The 17,564-nt window shown below is 43.5% G+C and overlaps 1 protein-coding gene across 2 annotated transcripts in view; it reads left to right on the top strand.

The window, feature by feature from the left end:
• The first annotated feature begins 1,771 nt into the window (after positions 1 to 1,771).
• The window catches only part of Sms (spermine synthase), a 71,388-nt gene continuing 55,595 nt past the window's right edge, over positions 1,772 to 17,564 (top strand). The window contains exon 1 of one of the 2 annotated variants that reach the window (XM_005358815.2): positions 1,772 to 1,976. In XM_005358815.2, the coding sequence (XP_005358872.1) occupies positions 1,928 to 1,976 (49 nt within the window). In that variant the 5' untranslated portion in view covers positions 1,772 to 1,927. Of the gene's footprint in view, positions 1,977 to 2,272; positions 2,371 to 17,564 lie in introns of those variants that run through there. The other variant, XM_026784868.1, reaches the window with a different exon arrangement.

The following is a 17,564-nucleotide window of genomic DNA, read 5'->3' on the forward strand; positions in this document are numbered from 1 at the left end:
CACAAGCTCCTAATTCTTCCCAAACTGTTCTGCCTACTGGAGATCGAGTATTTAAACATATGATCCTGTGGAGGTCATTCTCATTCAAACCACCACAAAGACTAAAATGTAACTTTAGAGAATTCCTCTGCACTTTTGTTGCAAGATGAGTGGCAGAGCTCTTTGATGTCATAACAGCTAACCAATTACATTTAACTGGTCAACTATAATACAGTTGCTAATCACAACCTAAATGCTTAGTTTTGAAACAGCCCTCGAAGTTAGGGACCTAGATTGCAAAAATTCAGGCAATGAGAACATGCTCCAAATCCAAAATCCAAATAGGTTGGAGACGTTTATAGAGACCGTTGGTTTCTGTTTACTTTTGTTTTTGTTTATTTGTTTGTTTTGTGTTTCCAAGACAGGGTTTCTCTGTGTAGTCCTAGCTGTCCTGGAACTCACTCTGTAGACCAGGCTGGCCTCAAACTCACAGAGATCTACCTGCCTCTTCTTCCCGAGTGCTGAGATTAAAGGCACGTGCTACCACTACTTAACCTGGCTCCCATGTCCTGTCTTTAATAGTCTTGCTAGGAATGGCCAGGTGGTGGTGGCCACTCCTAAGAAAAGTGGCAAGTGAGCGCTGCTACTTTTGTTTCAGCTCAGTTCTGACCACCCAAGCACAATGACCTACCTACCAAGCCTATAGGTCACAGGTACACAGTAAAAGCCCTGGGCCGGGTGCACTCTTCCTTCCTTTCCTCTTCTGCCCCTCCGGGAAAGAGAAGATGAGGCTCAAAAACGTTAAGAGAGAAACCCAAATCGCCACCCACAGAACAAAACCAATTAGAAAAAAGGCAGAATAACTGTTTATGAAGTCAGCGCTAGGTTCTTGCAGGATAGTGAAGGGCTCATTAAAACAAACAAACAAACAAACATTAAATCAACCAACCAAAACCAAAAGGAAACACACCTCTAAAACTGCCTAAGGGAAAACTAAGCTTACTATGTATTTTTTTTTGTGCTGTTGCAGAGGAGAAATTCACTAATCAGGAGAGGAACCCCACACAATGATGGAGTCTTTTGCCCAGGGATTTTGCTCCTGCAATAAAGGATGGTTTTAGTCCACAGGCACTTTAGTTCTCTTTTGTTCCTTTTTGGTGAATACTAATGGTCGAAAATGAGGCCGAGGCTGGAGGGCCATTGAGAACAGAGGCACCATGGAGGGGGAAGTCTTGTGGGAGAAACTCTCAAGTCCACAACTTCTCAGCTCAGCCTTAGTCCTTGACTCTTTTGTTTTCCAATTTTGCATGAAAATGTCACTTGAATGTCCCTGAACATTCTATTCTGTTCTCAAATACTTGCCCCTTACCAATAGAAATGTTATTAATAATCCCATTGGGTTCCACGTGCATTTTAAGAAAAGGCAGGCTGTACTTTTAGAGACTACAGGGGTAGATCCTAGCATTTTATTTAATTTTTTTTCACATGGTCAGGAAGTAACTGGGGCCTTGGCTTGGGGAGGAAGGGTAGGCATATAGGGAAGTGTATAGGGAGGCCCCCCCCGGAAGTCGCGCTGAGCCGTTTAAACCTGAGGTGACCTCCTAACGGATGGCGAATGGCGGGAGAGCCTGGCCAGAGCTTTAGCACAGGGCGCGGCCATTGGTGACGCACGCCAGGGAGCCGGCGCCCGCATTTCCACCATTAGCGAGGCCTCACACCCAGCTCTCCAAGTTCGGGGCTGGAGGCGTCCCTGCTTCGCTTCCTCCTCTAGGAGGCGGGTCGGCCCCGCCCCTGCGCCCCGGGTCGCTCCCCGCCGCCCCGCCCACCTCCTACTCCTGGCCTCCCCCGGCGCAGTGCACTCCCCGCCGGCCCGCAGCCTGACACGCCGCGCGGTCCCTCAGTCTCCCGCGGTCGCCTCCCCAGGCATGGCACAGGGCCTCGCCGCACTATGGCAGCAGCAAGGCACAGCACGCTCGACTTCACGCTCGGCGCCAAAGGTGAGGGCGCCGCTCGCCACCTGCACCGGCGCCTCGGTGGCGGCAGCGGCGGTGGCGGCCGCGCTACCGTCCCCTCCGCGCCTGCGGTGCTGAGGCCAGGGCCAGGCTCTGGGGCGCGCGCCGCGGACTGAACAATGCGGGCGGCCGCGCGGCGCCTGCGTCTCCCCCGGCTGCGGCGCTGAGCACGCCTCTGCGGGCCCTCGTGCATCGGCGGAGGCCGCGCCGCGCCGCTCCGCTCCCCTCCGTGCTCGGTGTTCGGTCCTCGCCGAGCTCGCTGGTGGCCGCACTGCGGGGCCTGGGGGGGAGCTGCGGCGATGTGTGCCAGCCGCACCGCCCTTCCGGGCCTGGATCGTAGGTCCACGCGGGCTCGCTGCCCTCCACGCCCCGCTGGAGGGTAAATCCCTTTCAGGCTGTGGGGCGCGGCGGATCCCCGGTGGGGGCGGGTGCCGGGCGCTGTGGCCGGTTCGAGGCACGACCCGCGAGGCAGGCCTGGGCGGGGGGTGTGCGCGGCGCGGGACTGCTGCCCACGCCACCTTTTCCTGTGCTGGCAGGCTGCTGAATTTCCCTCTTGGGGTTGGGGTGGGGGTTTCCCCTTGAGGGCAGCCAGGGCTGGAGGAGGACCAGGGCCACTTAGCGCACGCAAGGTTCTTAGTCCACTGTGTAGGACACCGAACCTCCGAAAAGGGACCCGGGGGACAGAGAAAGGAAACGATTATTATTCTTGGGGGTGGGGGAAGGATGAGATTTGGGCGCGGGAATTATAGCCACCACCATCACTTCTAATCCGCGAGGCTCAGAAACCCGAGCCTGGTCTTCCCAGAAAAGGCTGGGAGAATCTATCGCGGACTGGAATTTGGAGGGTAGGGATGCAGTGCGGGCTTCTTTTCTTTGAGAGAATCCAGCCTGGGCGCAGGGGGCGGGAATGATGGGGCCTTTAAACGACTGCTGCCGACTAGCATGTGCACTTCCTAGATCATCCCACATGCAGTGTGCTGTTCAGACCTTGCTTTTTCTCTGGTTTCTCGATTAATGGAACACCCTTTCTGTTCGGATTTTTAACATCGACTTTGTTGCTTTCTGAACTTCTGAGCGCTCACTTGGTACTTTTTCCTTCAATCCTAAAATATCTCAGAGAGCACAAGATTAATAATTTAAAGACAAAAAAAAATAAATCTGGGCATTTGGAGCAAAGTCTGGCTTTTAGCCTGCCTTTTCTAATTGGTTTTGTTCTGTGGGTTTCTCTGTTAACATTTTTGAGCCTCATCTTTCCCGGAGGGGCGGAAGAGGAAAGGAAGGAAGAGTGCACCCGGCACAGGGCTTTTACTGTGTACCTGTGACCTATAGGCTTGGTAGGTAGGTCGTTGTGCTTGGGTGGTCAGAAATGAGCTGAAACAAAAGTAGCAGTGCTCACTTGCCACTTTTCTTAGGAGAGGGTTGCCGGGAAGGGAGGTGACTGGGAAAGCGTCCATAGGTAAGATGCTACTTGGGTGGTGGGGCTGGAAGGGAGTGTAAGATCTCAAAGGCTTTCCTGAGAGTTAGTTACCTTGGCTGCTTTCAGGGCTGACTGGCGAATGGGAATTCTAGCACCCGGTGAACTGGGTGGTGAGAAAAGTGAAGAGCCTGGTGAGCGGAGCAAAGGCCTTCCCCAACTGGGAAGGGGTGAATTTGGGGGATGTGTCCCCTCATGTAATCCCCAGGGGAACACTTAATCCTTCATGGACTTTCTGGAGGGACAGTGGGCTCAGCATGGGGTCAAAGAAATTCTAGCCCTTCCGGAGACAATTGAACCTTCTTCTGCTTAGTTTCAGTGTTGAGCATGAAGGACAAGGGCACACGTGTAAAGCTCGGTGAAAGGCGCTTAAGAGGGAAATGTCAAACATCAGTTGTTAATGTTTTCACCTGCACTTTGTTCTTAATTAAAACTGAGAAAACTGAAGCCAGGCGTATTGCCAGACTCAGCACTCAGGTGGGTCTTAAGGTCTCTAAATCCCTTCCAGCTTGGTTAGATCCTTTCTCAAAACAAATAAATAAGAAAGGATTGGGCAGGTGGTGTCTCCTCCTTGTGGTGAAGCAAGAGTTCAAGGCCAACCTGGGCTGGAGAGAGAGCCCACCCCAAAAACCTAATGATAGCAAAGAAAGCTTTGACAATATGGTGATGAGCCTTTTAGGAAAAAAAGGCCAACTATATTCAGCTGTATGTTTATAGGTATGTAAGATCTGGAATTCTTAAAATGATCCATCACTAAATAAAGCCTAAGGCATGGCCTTGCTATCCACATTCACATTTGGAAAATGGGGTGATTTGACTACATCATAAGGATTTCTAAGTTCCTTTTCTTTTCAATCAAGGGGTGCTTGGTGAGAGATCTATGTGTGAGGTCAACATTTAATTGTTGATAATGAGTCAAAGGCATTACTCCTGGCGTTTAAGTATTGGATGTGACTCAAGGGTGAGTCAAATGGTTGTACAGCTTGGGTGCATGTACTCCCCCCTCCCATTTGTCAGTAATCCTTCCTAAGGGAGCAGTTTTATGATGTGATTTCAGTGGAGCTAAACTTGAACTACTTCGCACTGTTACTGTTTCTGTTCCAGTCTAACCTGGTTACCAATGCAAGCTAATTCCAACCCACCCAACCACTTAAGTCTGATGGTAGTCCTTAGCGCACTGGCTGATGAAGTAACCCAGAAGGTTGTTTCCACTAAAACAAATGCTCGTTTTATTTATTTATTTAAGGTGTATTTTCATTTTATGTGCATTGGTTTCTCATCTGCCTGTGTGTCTGAGTGAGGGTGTCAGGTTGCCTGGAACTGGAGTTACAGACAGTTGTGAGCTGTCATGTGGGTGCTGGGAATTGAACCTGGGTCCTCTGGAAGAGCAGCCAGTACTTTTAACCGCTGATCCATCTCTCCAGCTCAACAAAGCTCATCTTGGGTCATCCTGTAAGTAAAGTGTTGGACTCTGAGGACTGTTGATTCCAGGAAACATGAGATTCTCTTTTCTCAGCTCAGAGCTAACAAGAATAAATTGGTCCCATGGTGTAGTTGGCCCCCCTGGGACTGGTGGAGGATGCAACTCTTTTTGTTCTAGTCCCAGCCCTTAGTCAGGATGCTGGCTATGGAGAGCTGAGCGAGGCCTTATATCCTCTCAATGCTTGTTGGAGCAGTATCTTGCCAGCCAGTCAGCTCTGAAAACTTAGGTTAACTATGGTTCTTTTTGTCTTTTCTTGGGCTGGATATATTCAGGAAGCCGATTTCTAAAGTGATCTATGTTGTGAATCATTGTAGAGGATACAAATGGTACATTGTAGATAGTGGGTAAATGTTAGTGGTGTGATAAATGCTTATGTGAGCCAGGTACACCTTTCCTTTATTGAATTAAAGCATCCCTTCCCAAAGTAACATGCTTCTCCCCACCCACCCCTCTTTCTTTTTGGTTTTTGGATACAGGATTTCCCTATGTAGCCCTGGCTGTTTTGGAACTTGCTATGTAGACCAGACTGGCCTCAAATCAACAGAGATCTTCCTGCTTCTGCCTCCTGAGTGCTGAGATTAAAGATGTGATCACCAGCTAGGCCCAACATGAGCAACAGGACTGGTAAAAATGTAGAATTTCAGACCACTGCAGAACAAAATCACTAGTTTTAGCTAGAATATGTGACATAAAAGTATAATTAAAAATATGATTTTGGGCTAGGCACGTGCCTTTAATCCCAGCACTTGGGAGGCAGAGGCAAGTGGATCTCTATGAGTTTGAGGCCAGCCTGGTCTACAGAGTGAGTTACAGGACAGCCAGGGTTACACAGAGAAACCCTGTCTCGGAAAACCAAAAAAAAAAATTTTATTGGTGATAATGGATAAGAGTGAGTAGTTGGGGAGAAGATGCAGAGTTTCAACTAGTGAAAAATACAGATGCGTATTTTGCCACATTCAAATCCAAAGGCCTCTTGGGTTGGATTTACTGGTCCCTTGGGCTTCTCTGGATGCCAAGAATAGAATGTAGTCTGGAGTGAGAGCACTGGGATTGCCCCACAACTTTATTTTACTTGGAGTAAGTTTTACTAGGACCAGGTTTGCCTTTGAAGCATGCTTGTGAATCTTTGGCAGCTCTAGTCCACATTTTAAATATTAATAAATTAGGCCCATTGAGGTTTCCAGATGGAGGCGTGGCTTGTGCAGTGCAAACTGGCCTTAACTCAAGATCCTCTTGCATACTGAATGATGGTATGAGTAGGATGCCTTCTCTATCCTCCCTGAGATTTTCAACCTTTATGTGCTATAGCCTATTTGATTACAAGGCGTTTGTTGCTTTCCTAATTGCAAAACCCCTTAATTTAAGATAGTGACTCAGTTGAGGTGTTTTATCATGGTCCACACTGTGAGGAGGAATTTGGTGGTTCTGGAGAAATAGGGTTGGAAATTTAGGTCCGTTTACCTAGCATACATGAAGCCCTATTTTGATCACTCCCACAGGCCTGTAATCCCAATATTTAGGGGGAGCATGAAGATCGGAAGTTGAAGCCATCCTAAACTGCACAGTGAGTTCGAGGCAGCCCTGGATACATGAGACCCTGTCTCAAAAACGAAACAGAGCAAGTAAAACAAAAATCTGAGACTGTACATATGCTACTCACAGCTAGTCTGATAAATACGTTAAAGGTGCCTTCAAAGCCCTGCTACAGCCCAAAATGTCAGTAGTGCTCACGTAGAGAATTCTGGCTTAAGTATGGTTAGACATTTCAATTAATAGTACGATAAACTATCAGTAAATTCCTTTGATCTTTTTTAGAAATACCTGTTTTGCATGTAAATTGTTATGGAAGGCACAACTTCCCCCAAGGTGCTGGTTGTTAGGGTCTAGGGATTACCTCCTACCCAGCCTGTGGAAATCTGTGGCTCTCCTAGTTTCCCTTGGTGAACTATTTTCTGGTGGAAGGATCCTTTTTTGTGTGTGACTTCAGTAGCTAAAATGAATTGTAAAGCTTTAACCAGTTTTGATTCTATTTAAGCCTTTTGTTTTGATTCACGAGCTTTCATCCCTTTATTCAGTACACTGTCTCCTTCACAAAGGATTTTCTTGTGCTTTTTGGCTTTAGTCTTGGAGCCTTGGGATTCTGGGAGTGAGGAATGAAAACTTTGATCCCACCCTATGTTGAACTTATATGAGTGTCTTAAATTTGCATCATAAATGTCTTTGGTTAATTCTGATGCTGATAAAAATATAAAGTTCACTGCACTAGACTCTTAAAAAAAACAGCCAAAAACCTCAAGTCTGCTTAAGAGTTCTCACTGCTTTTTCAGAGGACCAGAGTCACACAGCTCAGAATTGCCTGTACCTTCAATTCTATGAGGATCTGCTGCCTTCTTCTGGCCTCCACCAGTATCTCCAAAGACACAGGAGAATAATCATAACCAAAAACATCAAACAAAAGACAATCCCCCCCCAATGGTATCAGATTACTTTGATATACTTAATCCCAAGAACCCCCTCAGGCCTGTCCTAGAGTCTTACTGAATGTACCTGAAGAATGCACTCAACTCACTGCTCCTCTGCTTCTAGTTCTTGGCCACAGCCTCACCATTGGTCTCCATTGGCAGAAGCGCTGGATCATTTGGTCCCTTTTCTCAAAAGATTCCCGGGTCCCCCGTACCTTGTGGAAAAACATAAAATCAGTATCAGCCCAGAAGAAGATCCATTCCTGTCTAGTTCTTAACCCTTAGCACAACCCCTGCCCCCAGTCTTTTGCTTTGCTTGGAGGGTTGGCTCAGAATTGAACAGCTTGGTAGGGAGACATTGGTTCTACTTGCTAGGTTTTTTACCATAAGTGAATTGTGTTTGAAATGTTTTATGGACTGCTGGGAAGAGGGCCCCAGTTAGAGTCTGCCTTTCTTTTGGCTTGCCTGTTTGGTTTACTTTGTTGTGAGTTTTATTTATTTTCTTTCTTTTTTTTTCTTTTTTTTTTTTTTTTTTGGTTTTTCGAGACAGGGTTTCTCTGTGGTTTTGGAGCCTGTCCTGGAACTAGCTCTGTAGACCAGGCTGGTCTCGAACTCAGAGATCCCCCTGACTCTGCCTCCCAAGTGCTGGGATTAAAGGCGTGCGCCACCATCGCCCGGCTCTTTCTTTTTTATGAACCTCTCTTCCTCTGGATTTGTAGAAGATTCTTAGTAGCACTGATCATTCTCCAGATGACTCCAGGCAAAATAATCTTCCATTGCTGGGAGATTTGTTTTGTGAGTCTACCATTAAAAATTTGATCAAAATTTATTGTATAAAAATCAAAAAATAATGAAAAATGTATAAACCATAGTGTTTCTATATAGAGTACTTTCTACATGATCTCAATTTCCTTAAGCTGCTGGAGGAAGCATATGGTAAAATTAATTTGTACTTTATATTAAGTAGTCTTTCCTAGCTTTCACTGAATGCTTCTCTCTTGTTTTAAATGCTTTGGGAGGGACAGTGGCTGTTGAAAACATTATAACCAAGGCGCTGACAGCCGCCTCCTCCCCTCCCAGTAGAGGAGAGGCACTTTTTCAAGTCCACTGACCCTATGTGAGCCATTAAAGAGAGGAGTTTCCAGTTGAATAACTGGTAGGCAATTTGTTTTGTTTGTTTTGAGAAAAGAAAGCCAGTTTGGTTTTTCTATTGGAGGAATTATCAGTTTGGAATCTTCTCATCTCTCCTGCATACAATTAAATTGGCTGTATTTGAATTGGCAACTCCTTCTTTAAAGAGTTGGGACTAACAGCCCTGAGGCCTTTAATAGCTTTGATCCTTGGTGCTCTCCGGTTTTGGATTTGGTATCTTAAAGATTAGAGTTGCCACTCTTTAATTTAATTACAACTCCATAACCTATCTCCACTAACCCTTGTAGCTAAGGATTCATTTATTAAACTACTGGACGTTTGCGAGGGTGTGGTAGTATTTACCTGTGATCTGTAGACAGTGTGGATACTGAGGTAGGATGATCACAAGTTCATGTCAAGACTGGGCTGCATAGCAAGACATTAAAAAATTGTCTTATGGTTGTGTATTTAAAAATTTCTCCAGTATGGCTATTTTTGAGTTTACTTTTAGAGTCAATAATTATTCTGGTTGTTTAATCCACCATCTCACTACGATTGTAACCCAAACCTGCTGGTGAGCCCTGCAGCTCCAACCAACCATTTCATGGCAGTTTAATTACAAACTTGGTTCTTTTGAAAAGTGAAGAAACCTCCTCAATTGAATCTGCAAACCAAGTATGTAAACCATGCACAAATGCTCTTTTAAACTCTTTAACAACTTGGCACTTTTCCAGACCTCAGGAAAAACAGCTCTGCTGCCCTACGGTGTGATGAGCCTGGGTTTCATTAAATCGGTAGTGTCATCTGTGTTCTTGGAGAAACCATTGAGGAAGTGGCAATACCAGTAATCAAATGCATTGATGTTTATAAGCCCCAAACTAAAAGGAGCTAGGAGGAACCAATAGCTTTTCTTCCTTCCTGAGCTGATTTAACTGGATAGTTTAACAAATGCATCTTAATTCTTTCTCCATAAAGGCATTAATAAGACCAAAATCACACACGTTGTGTCATTGGGTGGGATAATCAATAAAATGCTTGGGAGAGTGTCAAATGAGATATAAAATACTTAACACTAATTACAGTATTTAGGGCCGAATACTTTGAAACTGTGCCAGCCAATAACGATGCTCAGATAGATAGGTATAAAGTGGTACAAATTAGCTTACTCAGATTTGGAAAGTTCTGGCAAAAGAGAGGTGGAAATAATAAGATGGCTTATGATTTGAACCCAGGTCTTATTTAAAGCCCCTGTCCCATGTTATTGGTTAAAGTGTTTGTATGACATGATTATTTTTACCCTAGAATGGAAATTTACTTAGTAAGAATCCTGAGCAATGTCTATGTTGCTGCTTTATTTAATACTGGATTCTCTTTTCCAGGAGTACAGATCATAGTGTTGAAACAAGGCTAAATGATATGCATGCCCAAGGGCCTTCCAGATTTTTCTGTTGGCGTAGAACATAGAATTGAATGTAGAAGGTTTCTGAAATGAAAAAAAAAAGTTTGAAAAAAGATTATTTTTAGGACCAATGCCTTGGATCACTCCCTGGGAAAGTACATTTTATAAAGTGGCATGTTTTATATTGGTGCTTAATGTTGAAGCTCAAAGTATCACACTGAGGCCTAAGTGCCTCAGTTCTGTTTGGAAGTGTTGGCAATGAGGTACCCTAGGCCTTCCTGTACAAATATCAGATATTTCTAGTTTGTCTTGTTTGGAGCAGGTGACTTTGGTGTTAGAAGAAAGAACTTGCCATCAGCTTAAGTCCTTTTGGTATGAGGTATAAAAATTTGGTAAGATTTAACAAAAAATAACTGGGCTGACAAGGTGACTCAGCTGGTACAATCCCTGGAACCCACATGATAGAGGAGAGAGCAAACTCCGTCAAGTTGTTCTTTGACATCTACAAGTGGGCATACACACAAAGCAAATGCAAAAAACCCAACATGCTTTGTTTTTCTTTGAATAAAGAATCTGGCTTCAGGAGACTGCAGAAAAAGAAACTGCTGAGGTAGTCATTTATAGAGCCTTCCTTCCTTCCTTCCTTCCTTCCTTCCTTCCTTCCTTCCTTCCTTCCTTCCTTCCTTTTTTTGATATAGCTCTTCTCTGTGTGGTCCTGGCTATTCTGGAACTCCCTACATAGACCAGTCTGATCTAGAACTTCTAGAACAGTGGTTCTCAACCTTCCTAATTCTGTGACCCTTTAATACAGTTCCTCATGTTGTGGTGACCCCAATTATAATATTTTTATTGCTACTTCATAACTGTAGTTTTGCTACTTTGTGAATTATAATGTTAAATATCTGAGATACAGAGTATCTGACATGCAACCTCAAAGAGGTTGTAACCCACAGGTTGAGAACAACTGACTTAGACACTGAATAACGAAGCCACCTGACATCCCTAGGCAGGACTCAGTCAGGCATTACAAGTCATCCTGTGATACATCAGCTTAAGCAGCATGCATTCAGAAGGGGAAAAGAGTAAACTCAGGCTACAGCTATGAAGAGAACCAAAGCAGAAGAGAACATTAAAAGAAAACATCTGACCAAAGTTAAATAGCCACCCCTTCCCTTTATAGTGGCAACATTGGTATGTTTGTGAGGTATAAAAGGTCCCCAGGCACCACTTCCCAGAGCATTGGGACACGTCTCAGACTGGCCCCGAGATAGGAGAGTGGTAATAATTTCCTTTAGCTTCATCCAGAAAGGGAACACGTAAAAAGTGGGATCGGCCAGGCCTGGTGGTGCATGCCTATAATCCTGGCTTCTTAGGAGGATGAGGTAATCAACCTTGTCTTAAAATAAAACGCAACCCCCCCCCCCCCGCAAATTGTTGGAGACATAACTCAGGGTCATAGGACTTCCACAGCATGCACAAAGGTCCTGGGTTCCGTGAGTTCCGTAGCACAAGAGGAAGAAAATGGGATTCGCACTTAGAAATCCTTTCTAAGACCTTTCTTTACCCACTAACTCTAAGTGGACAGAATTCCTTACAAGTAAGGTCCCTAATATTGCTATTTCATAGATTTTTGTCTCATCATATGTGCCCAACTGTGAGTCAACAGTGAAATAATGTTCAAAGAGATTAAACAGTTAAAACATTATGTACTTTGTGGTTGTAAAAATCATGTTTTTGGGAACTATTCCTAACAAACTTCCTTGCTGGGTAGTGGTGGCCCTTAATCCCTGAGGCAGTGAGTTCAAGGCCAGCCTGGTCTGCAAGAGCTAGTTCCTGGACAGCCAGGGCTGTTTCACAGAGAAACCCTGTCTTGAAAGAAACAAAACAAACAACAACAAAAAGAAGCCTCCTCCACAGCACTATCAATTTCATATTTGTGTGAGGCCCTTCAAAATGGACCTCTGAATAGCTTACTCAGAGCCTAGATGGTGAGAGAAATGCCATGGTAGAATGATAGAGAGAGAGAAGACAAACAATCCAAGCATGAACAGAGCCATGTGCTGTGACAAATTCCAGATGGGAAAAGAGCCATGTGAGGGGCCTGGGAACCTGTACTTCCAAATGTTTCCAGATGACTCAGAAGCGGGCAATCAACCTCACTGGCTTTCTGTGATCAAAAGGCAGAGGAGTAGGAAAACTTTCTGGAAAGGTCCACATAGTAGAGTAATCAGGTGCTGCAGGCCAGTCAGGCTCCAAGTCCCAGATTCACAAAGTGCCTTTACCTGTTATTTACAACTCTTTAAAAATGCTTAGCTGGAGGGTCAGATTAGACCAGGGCTGCTGAGCAGGACTTTAATTTGCTGACCCTTGGGTCTAAGGTCTTTTCTAGCTCTAAAGTCTTTTTTTTTTTTTTTTTGGTTTTTTTCGAGACAGGGTTTAAGTCTTAATCAACAAGGACATTTAGCTCTAATTTGACAATCCAAATTTTCGAAGTGGCTTCTTAGAAGTTAAGCCTCAAATAACACAAGCACTATTTCCTGCAGTTAAGTCACCAACTTCTTAATGAAATGCTAAAGAAAACTGTCAATCATCTATCTGAGATGCCTGCTCTTTATGGAGTATTTGGAAATAACACTGGCAACTAGTGAAAACCATCCCATGATAGAGAATATTTAGGGGGAACAGTTTCCATTTTAAAGTTTTAAATCACCAATCTTTGTTCCCACTTTAAGAAAAAAAAAACAAGCTGGGAGGACATCAAGGAAAAACTGTCTCATTAAAAAAAATAAATTAGGGAAATAACAAACCAGCAAGGCTGGCAAAGGAAAAAAGAGAAGTCATGCCAATACTAGGAAAAAAAACAAAATATCAGCAAAATGGGCTACCATTGCAGACCCCATAGGCACCAGAAGGCTAGGAGAATACTACAAATAATCTGACCCAGAAACACTTGACACCTTCCAAAAGAAATGGGCCAATTCCAACAGCACAGAATGCTACAATTTATTCAATATGAAATGGGGAATAGCTTAACAACCTTACAACTAAAAAAAAAACCACCTTAATTTGAATTGTGTAAACTCTAAAGACAGGGTAGATGAGATACCTCAGCAGGTGAAGACTCGCACCACCAAGCCTGACAACCTAAGTTCCATACCTGGTATCCACGTGGTAGAGGAGAGAAACAATTCCCACACCTTGTCTTCTGACCTCCACAGGTGCTTGCACTCTCTGTCTCACACAAACATGTAGATAAGTACTGTAATTTTAAAAAGGACTCCAAAGAACTCCTAAATAATTCTAACAAACATTCAAAGAAAAATTACCTCCATTTTGCTGTAACGGAAGAAGACAGCAGAGGAGAGGAGGCCTTAATTTTATGAAGTCAGATATATTGGAATACCAAAACCCGACAAAGATAGTCCAAAACCAGACAGCTGCAGTTCAAAAAAATCCCTTGTGAACATAGACACAAAGTCTATAGCAAGCTGGCGGACAAATCCTTTGCGAATAGGATTCAACAGTTTAGAAGAATAATTACATAAATTATACAATAATTACATAAGTGATAGCTTCATCTTGGTATACAAGAATGTTTCAATCATTTAAAAAAACTATCAGGAAAAAACTTATCCAGTATATTAATAGGCCAAAGAAAAACTTCACATTATTCTAAATTAGGACAGAAAGAGTAATAGAAAATCTAACACTTCTTCAAGATAAAGGAAAAGAGAACTTGACACAATAGCAAACAGTGAGCAGCTTCCCTCTCTAGGGGTAACAAGGCACATCTGTTCTCACCACTGCCAGTAAGCCAGCCAAGAAGTAGAGCCAGGTGAGCAAGGCACACAGTTTAACAGCTTTCCTAAGGTAAACCAGGTAGTAAGTGGTAGGTCCAGGACTGAAGCAGGTAGACTCCCAAACCCATTTCACTTCTCTGTTTTATGTGGCGCTGGCGTTTTGTGTCATAACATGTATAATGTCACAGGTCAGAGGAGGGGTCTGCTCTCTCCTTCCACCACGTGAGTTCCAGGCATGCCACTCAATTTGTCAAGCTTGGCGGCAAACGTCTTTTACTCCCTAAGTTAGTGGTTCTCAACCTGTTGCAACTCCTTTGGTGGTCGAATCACCCTTACACAGGGATTGCATACTGAATATTTACATTATGACTCATAACAGCAAAATTGCAGCTATGAAGTAGCAATGAAAAAATTTTATTGTTGGGAGGTACCACAACAGAAACTATATTAAAGGGTCACAGCATTAGGAAGGTTGAGAACCACTAATAACTCATAACAACTAACAGTATTTATCTTTCCCCAAAATAAAAGACAGGCCTTAGCAAAGGCTCCATCCCTATGCTTTTTTTAAAGTCTCATTTACTTTTGCTTTATGCATATGGTTGTTTTACCTTCATTTTATATCTGTGCATCATATGTTTACAGTGCTCCCGGAAACCAGATGAGGGCACTGGATCCTCTGGACCTGGAAATACAGACTGCTATAGTTGCCACATGGTTGCTGGGAACCAAACTCCAAGACTTCTGGAACAGCAGCAGGGGCTCTTAACCCACTGAGCCATCTCTCCAGCCCCCCTGTGCTTTGTAAAAATTTAAACAATTTTAAGGATGACATGCATAGATATGCTTATGTGGATGGGAAAAAAGCTCAGAGGCCTTAACTCTAGACAAAGACCTATACACAACCAGGGAATCCTGAGAGCAGGAGAAACAGTGTTTGGTATTGGTTATCCAATACCAAATGATCAGCCCTGAACATCTGTATACGAGTAACATCATACAGACCAAGCATGTCGTATTTATTTAAGAGTATGTGTCTGTATGTAACAATAAATAAGAGGTCATGAATTTGAAAGAGCAATGGGGCAGGGGAAGTATTCATGGGAAGGCTTAGGGAGAAGAAAGAGGGAAATTGCATAATTATAATCTCAATACAATTTAAAAACAAAAATTAAACCAATTTTACATTTTTTAGTTTGGTTTATGTGTATGTGTACATGCATGTGCACTGGCACCATGGTTCCTGTCCCAAGGCATTGTACCATGGTGCCTGAGCCACAGTGTGTGTATGGAGGTCAGAGGACAGCCGGGAGGAGTTAGTTTTCCTCCAATGTGGCTTCTAGGTATCAAATCAGGTTCATGTGACTTGGCAGCAAGCATCTTTAGTCACTGAGCCATATTCCAGTCTACTGTGCTTTATTTCTCTACCTTGATTACATTCTCCCATAGGTTAAATTAGAAGGAAGATTGGAGTTTGCTCTCCAGGTGAACATAGGCTGTGAGGGTGAAGCTAGACCTGGGCTTGTCTCCCTCTCTAGACTCCTAGTTTTGTGAAGAAAATGATGGTCTTACAAGGAAAGAGGGGATATAATTTTTTATTGGCATTTTTGTTTCCAAACCAAAGAAGGCTCAGAATTGTATGCTAAATTACACTTTTGTAAGCTCCTCTTCACTTACCAGGCTTATAGAGCACAGGTTGATATGACTGATTTTTAAAGTGAAACAACTGCATCTGCCCACCATCTAGGGTAGGTATGTTATGGGAAGCTATTACTGGCCCCGTTGTGTCCTTAGAAATGACTGTCCCTTTAACTGTTTTCTGTTGCAGTGGAAATGGGATGGCAGTGCAGGGAAATTAGCAGCACATTTCCATTATGTTATAACTTGGTATGTTGTAAATTTTAAGGAATAGTCATTGTGGCTAGTACTTCATTTCATTTTCATCTGGCTTGCCTTAATGTATGTTTGCATGCAAGGAGTCTGGCTATTATTTCTGTGTTGGTGCTACATGGCAGTTAATCTAACTTCAGTTGGCCTTTTTTTTCTTATTTCTTTCTGAAGTTAATGTTTCTTGGTTGGGTTGCTCTTTATGAACATCAGAAACCGTGGTCTAGAGCAAGCCTGACTTAAAATTGCTAACTCATCATTGTCCCGGTCTGCATTTTGCAGCCATGCTTCTCTTCTGTGACTGAAGAGCATTAGGAGCTCTGGCAGCAGGATAGTTGCACAGGAACAGCCCTGTGGTAGCCTCATACTTAAGAGCTTAAGAGTGCTGTTTAGACCTTTACTGTTGGGTGATGAGAACAGATGGAAAGACTCCCTACCTACTCTGTGGTCTTTACCTGCTGTCTTGCAGCTGTGCCTGAGCCTAGCAGAGACTTGTGTTGGAGGGACTTTGTCTTTCCTTGGTTATCTCTGAGTAAAGAGGAATAGGAAGGCTCAGCTCATTTCTTTGAGTTTATTCTGACCTTCTTAATTAAGTTATGATCCACACTGTAACAGATACCACTAATTGAATTTCTAAAAGCTTTTAAATTTTATTTATGTGTATGTGTGGATAACTGTGTGTTTGGGTGCCTGCAGTGGTCAGAAGGAGGCATAGGAATTCCTTGGAGCTGGAATTATATAATCAGTAGTGAGTTGCTTGATGTGGGTGTTGGGAACTGAACCCAGGTCTTCTGGAAGAGCAAGTGCTTTTAGCCCAGAACCTGTATTTTCTTAAAGGTATTGAGTCTTTACATTGGCCCACAAGATAACTAAGAACAAGATGAAAGCCGGCATCTGTCTTCATTTGTGTCCTGTCTTTTTTACTTTAGGTCAGACTCCTGCTTGATTCTGCTAAAGCTTGGTGATCACTAAAGAAGTATGTCTACCTAATGTAGTAGGTACTAAAGTATGTCTATCTCATTCCCCTTTAAGGCTGAGAAGAGCCATTTATCTAAGCCCACAGTTACCCTAGATTACTAGAACAATAAGGCCTTGCAGGTCAAGCATAGCCTGTTAGAATTGCTGGGACCAGGTTTTAAAACTACATATGCAACTTGGATATATGATTTCCTGCCTGTATTATAGTTTTCAGTATAATATCCACAGAGTTCTGTGACTACCACCATAGTCAGTCTTAGTATATTTTCATTGCTTTGGAAAGAAACCTTGTTATTCCCTAGTTGTTAGCCTAGTTCCTTCTGACTTTTTAAAAAATAATTTATTTAACTTTATTTTATGTGGATTGGTGTGAAGGTATCAGAGGTATCAGATCCCCAGAAACTGGAGTTACAGACAGTTTTAGCTGTCATGTGGGTGCTGGGAATTGAACCGGGTCCTCTGGAAGAACAGCCAGTGCTCTTAGCCCCTGAGCCATCTCTCCAGACTCACTTCTGACTTCTTTATCATTGATTCCTCCCATGCTCTGGCAACAGCTATCTTTCAGAGTTAGCATTTATGATCACATTATAGAGATAGAATTGTGTGTTCTCTAGTCCCTTATATTTGGCTTCTTTATGTTTTTGAGATCCATCCATGTTGAATGTAGCGTGTATCTGTACTTTGTTTCATTTGTGGCTAAGTAACAGCCCACAGGATGGATAATAACACACATTGCTCATCCATTTATACCTTGATGGACATTTTGGTTGCTTTTGCTTTTTGGGTGTTATGAGTCACATTGCACCAAACATTCATATCTGCTTCTGTTTGAGGTGTTTGAGAGAGAGAGAGAGAGAGAGAGAGAGAGAGAGAGAGAGAGAGAGAGAGAGAGAAGTAGCTCATATTGGAATCCTTCAAGATACTAAGACCCAGAGACAAAGACAGGAAGACTGGACTTG

The sequence above is a fragment of the Microtus ochrogaster genome, chromosome X, assembly GCF_000317375.1.
Source record: "Microtus ochrogaster isolate Prairie Vole_2 chromosome X, MicOch1.0, whole genome shotgun sequence".
Taxonomy (NCBI): domain Eukaryota; kingdom Metazoa; phylum Chordata; class Mammalia; order Rodentia; family Cricetidae; genus Microtus; species Microtus ochrogaster.